Genomic DNA, 5,416 nt, shown 5'->3' on the forward strand with positions numbered 1-5,416 from the left:
TCTAGATCTTGTACAATCTTCATGCCCAGGCTGAGGGAACACTAGGAATTATCTTCCTCTATGAGTTCTAGGAAGGATATTGTGTTGCAAATGTGATAACATAACATCACAAGTTAGCTTTTTTTATATATGATAATTACTTTTTGAGACGCTCTTAGATACTTAATATGGTTTTAGATGCTAAGGAGAATTTAGGTAAAAATGTATACAATTCGCACCTACCCCTCAAGGGTACAAAATCCAGTGGAAAAGAGATTTTTTTTAAAAAAAATGCAGTATTTCAAAGTTAACAAAACATCAAATTGGCAATCAACATTTTATGTAAATTCTGAGGAAGAAACAACTTCTTTATAAGGACATACTAACGAAGCTTTCAAAAAAAAAAGATTTGGTTGAGGCTTCAGAATAATGGTAAAATATTTGTAAAGAAAAACAATATTTTTTACAAACTAACATGAGCAAAGAATAGAGGCAAAGAAGGACAGGACATATAGCACCACAATGATGCATCCCATAAATGTCCATGGATAATTGTTGAAACAAAGTTTAGTTTCCAAAACAAGAACTTAAGAACCAAAAGACTTTGAACTTTGTGCTATAGCTGTGAATAATATTTTTGAAGAGGTGAGCAATAGAATACCATATCATTTCAGAAGATTAGCTGGCATCATGGGAAATATGGATTGATGAGATGTGAGAGTGGTGATGGAAAGATAGCCATAAAGTGATTTTTGCAGGAGTTAAGACAATTAATGAAAATAGACTAGAGTCCTGAAGAAAACCTGTGGTTTTCTCTGCAACAGGAAATAATCTGATCTAGGCATTGGAGGATGTGTAGAAGTATTCCATCTTAGAGAACTTTTTTCCAGATTTTGGAACAGAATACAGATACAAAAGCAAGAGTAAGTTAATGAGTTTAAGAAGGTGGAATTGATGATTCATATCAGGAAGTAAGGCAAACAGAATTGGATGGAAGGTAAATCTAGGTTATGGAGAGATTAAACACTTAGGCATGAGGAGAATGATAATAAACAGCTATTGAAGATTATATATAAAGTCATAAATAAAGTTATATACAAATATCGGCCACGTAGATAATTTATTTTGCAGCTGCAGTAAAGTGGGAGGATGTGAAGGTGATAAAATCAAATGGACTATCTTTGCAGAGTAAACTTAGAAGGAGAGGCTAAAATTAATAACAGCCTTATCCTGGGAATGGAGATGAAGTTGAATCTGGGAAATGTCAAGAACATTTTCCTAAGGTATTATAAATACTGCAGAGACTCAAAGTTGGATGCACACTTTGATTAGTTTTAGATACATCTCCATGTCTTACAAAAACCAGAAAGAGGAGGAATGAATTAGAACTCAAAACATGAAAACACATGCTCTATGATGACCAATTTCCTGTGATTCCTCTAATTTTCAAGGTATTTTTTTCTGGACACTGTCTTCCCTCTCAGATTCTCTCCTTACTATGTACCTTCCATGGAGTGGGTCAATGAGACTTCAGTGAGAGAGTTCATGTTCCTTGGCTTCTCATCTCTGGCTGGGCTGCAGCGGCTGCTTTTCGTCGTCTTTCTGCTCGTCTACCTGTTCACTCTGGGCACCAATGCCATCATCATTTCCACCATTGTGCTGGACAGAGCCCTTCATACCCCCATGTACTTCTTCCTCGGTGTCCTCTCCTGTTCTGAGACTTGCTACACCTTTGTCATTGTACCCAAGATGCTGGTTGACCTGCTGGCCCAGAAGAAGACCATCTCCTTCCTGGGCTGTGCCATCCAGATGTTTACCTTCCTCTTCCTAGGCTGTTCTCACTCCTTCCTGCTGGCAGCCATGGGCTATGATCGCTACGTGGCCATCTGTAACCCTCTGCGCTACACAGTGCTCATGGGTTATGGGGTATGTGTGGGACTTGTGGCTGCTGCTTGTTTCTGTGGCTTCACTGTTGCACAGATCATCACATCCATGGTATTTCACCTGCCCTTCCACTCCTCTAACCAACTACACCACTTCTTCTGTGACATTTCTCCTGTTCTCAAGGTGGCATCTCACCCTACCCATTTTAGTCAGGTTATCATCATCATGCTCTGTGCATTGGTCCTGGTTATCCCCCTGTTCTTGATTTTGGTATCCTATGTTCACATCATCTCTGCCATACTCCAATTTCCTTCCACATTAGGTAGGTACAAAGCTTTTTCTACCTGTGCCTCTCACCTCATTATTGTCATTGTCCATTACGGCTGTGCCTCCTTTATCTACTTAAGGCCTAAGTCCCACTACTCCTCAAGCCAGGATGTTCTCATGTCAGTATCCTATACCATCCTAACTCCATTGTTCAATCCTATAATTTACAGCTTGAGAAATAAAGAGTTCAAATCAGCTCTCCAGAGAGTTGTGGGAAAAAAAATTTCTCTGCCACATCATTAATCTTGATGCTTCTCTTTCCAAGTAATGAAACACAAAGTATGTGTGGAAAAATTCGCAGTGGAAAAAATGATCAAACAATTGAGCACAGTGTTCAAGAATAGAAATCATCTCTCACTTATTTCTAAACACAGAAATAAAAAGAATAGCTTTTTGCCATGGTTACATAAATTATTGCCTGTTGAATTTTTTTAAAATCAATGGAAAAATAATACATGGCTACTTTAGGAAAATGTATACATGTTCAGAATTCTAGCTCTGGCAAACACTATTACCCAATCTTAGTCAGAATGGAGAGCAACACTACAAAACATTGCATAAAGCAGCAGAAAGCTTCTATCTCTAGAGCTCTCGCTATCCTTTTTTTGGACATTTTCTTTGCTTTTTTCTCTCTCTTTTTTTTTTTTTGGCTTTTTTTCTTTTTAGAGCTGCACCCATGGCATATGGATGTTCCCAGGCTAGGGATCCAATTGGAACTACAGCTGCTGGCCTAGGCCACGGCCACAGCAATGCTGGATTTAAGCCATATCTGCAACCTTCACCACAGCTCAGAGCAATGCCATATCTTTAACCCACTGAGCAGGGCCAGGGATCGGACCCACATGTCATGGATACTAGTCAGATCCATTTCCGCTGTGCCACAACAGGAACTTCCTCTGGATATTTTCTGAATCTTTCAATATAGTTAGATTCCAATTTTTAAATAACATTTGTAAAGTTACAATTTGGGGTGCACAAGTTATATCCAATTAATATTCAAGTAAGAAAATTATGCAAAATCTATCTATTTCCATGTTTCTAATATGTTAATTGGAGCTGGGTTTTTTTCCCTAATTTTTTATACACTGGCACAAGTCTACATTTGGTCAGCATTCAATAAAGATATTTACAAGGGCATAGGTAAAAGACACAAGCTAATATCACACAGAGTGGGCAGGAAAGGCAGGCTGAGCTTAAACCCATTTCATTAAACATTCAACAAGTAGAAAACTCTGTGTGAATAGCAAAGAGGTTCTGTCTCATGAAGCTTAGGCATCTTCATGTGCATTGCAGGCCAGAATTTGAGTTAGACATTTTTATAATCTCTCCTTCCTGTGGAAGTGAGAGTAAAGAGGGAACTCCATGGAGAGAGTTGCCATTTCTTTACATTTCTTTTCAAGAAAAACTTGATAATAAAGGTCTTCTGACTGAATGGTTTCATTTCTTAATCTTTTCTTCCACCAGTTTCCTCATCAATGACATATATATTCCCAGGGGTTGAAATAGGAGGGAAGGGATTGGGATTTTTTAATGAACATTGTAAAAATTTTATTTAATGCATTAATTAGTAGGGGACCTAGAAAGAAGTTCAAAGGACTGGTTCAAGAACTGGTATACTTTATTCACATGCCCTCTTTTATTGTGAGATGCTGGGCTTGTCGGATAAGAGTGTATGCCCACAGTATTTCTTCCATTTCTTTGAAGCTTGAGACTTCCTGAGGGTGGAGCCTGAAGATCACAGAGACCAAAGCAAATTTAATTTCTTTGGCCACCAGATTCTCTTTTCCTTTGGGCCCATTGCTCAGCCCAGACTTCCAGCCTATCACATTATCCCATGAAAAAGAAACAAATTGGTAACCCCTAAGGTAAATAAGGTTAATGTGTTAATTGTTCAAACTTGAACTTATGTGCTTCTGTTTAAAATGTCACCTTATTTGTATTTCAGAGCAGCCCTAAGAAGTATATGTTATCTATTTTTTAGAGATTAGAAAACTGACATTCAGAAAACTAAAATGTCTTGCCTACTAATGAGTAGAATTAATACTAAGCCCATATCGCCTGCTTCTTTTATTGATGCTCCTACAATGCTCTCACATGACCCCTTGTTAATACTCTGACTTTCTTAATAAATAGAACTTAGATTGCATAAGTATTCATCTTCAACAGTGGACTAAACCATGTGACATCTGTGGAAAAGATACTGATAATTATGAGATAAATGGCCTTTATGTCATATGGTGTAGTTAATTCCTAGCCTGATATAATATGGTATTGAGTTGGGGGGAACAAGAAAATCTCCCACAGTTTTCTTTGTTCTTTCCCAGTCAGACAGCAGAACATTAACAAGGAGCAGGATCACTATGTATAAAATATCATATATGTTAAAACGATTTCTCCTTCCTGCATTTTGTTCTTGCTCTTTTTTTTCATGGGACCAAAAATTAATTTAACCTTGGTCCTTCACTCATATGTTAGAACTAAACATCTTTTCATCCTTCTTCTTCTCAAGCATGCATACATATATGTGCACACACATACATACACACACTCTCTCTGTCACACACACACACGAACACACACACACACACCTATCCTTGGTTAATTTTCACTCCCCTTTTTAGTCATATGTAACTTGCAGGAAAGAGGTAAGATCTTTAGATCTGCAACTGGCTTTAATAAGAATGCAAAAATCCTCATCTTTCAAACTGGGCCTTGTATTCCAGCTGAGCTTACAGAAATCTGCACTTAAGTTTCAGGCATAAATTCAGCCAAAAATAATAAATTGGTATTTTTATTCCCCATTCATCATCATCTCTATGTTTACATCTCTTTTGAATACATTGTAGGAAGCCCAAACCAAGGCAGAACTAGAAAATTTCTGTGACCTTGGCCATGCTATAATATAGTAGCACTAAAATTGGATTTGTAGGCTTGTATATTAGGATTGATTTTCTAAGATACTCTTTAATGTTGAACAGACCAATTGTGATTCAAGAAAATGTGATTTTAAGGATATCAAACTAAGTTACATATGAAGTACAACACAGTGAATTACAGCTGAGATACAACAGTATAAAAACATCACAAACACATTTACATAGAGGAAGATGAATAAGTTTGTGTGTAGACAACAAAGACCATCCCACTTCAAGGACATGTATTTCATATAAGTCAGTGAAAGATATTTTAAAAAATACAGATTTTATTTTTCCTAATCAATAACATA

General features: G+C 37.1%; 1 protein-coding gene across 1 annotated transcript; it reads left to right on the forward strand.

Moving 5' to 3' along the window:
- The first annotated feature begins 1,488 nt into the window (after window positions 1-1,488).
- On the forward strand, window positions 1,489-2,433 carry LOC125128869 (olfactory receptor 10K2). Its single transcript, XM_047783012.1, has one exon. It carries the CDS (start codon window positions 1,489-1,491, stop codon window positions 2,431-2,433), a length of 945 nt encoding a protein of 314 aa, XP_047638968.1.
- The last annotated feature ends 2,983 nt before the right edge of the window (window positions 2,434-5,416 follow it).

This window comes from Phacochoerus africanus, chromosome 6 (genome assembly GCF_016906955.1).
Source record: "Phacochoerus africanus isolate WHEZ1 chromosome 6, ROS_Pafr_v1, whole genome shotgun sequence".
Classification (NCBI taxonomy): Eukaryota; Metazoa; Chordata; class Mammalia; order Artiodactyla; family Suidae; genus Phacochoerus; species Phacochoerus africanus.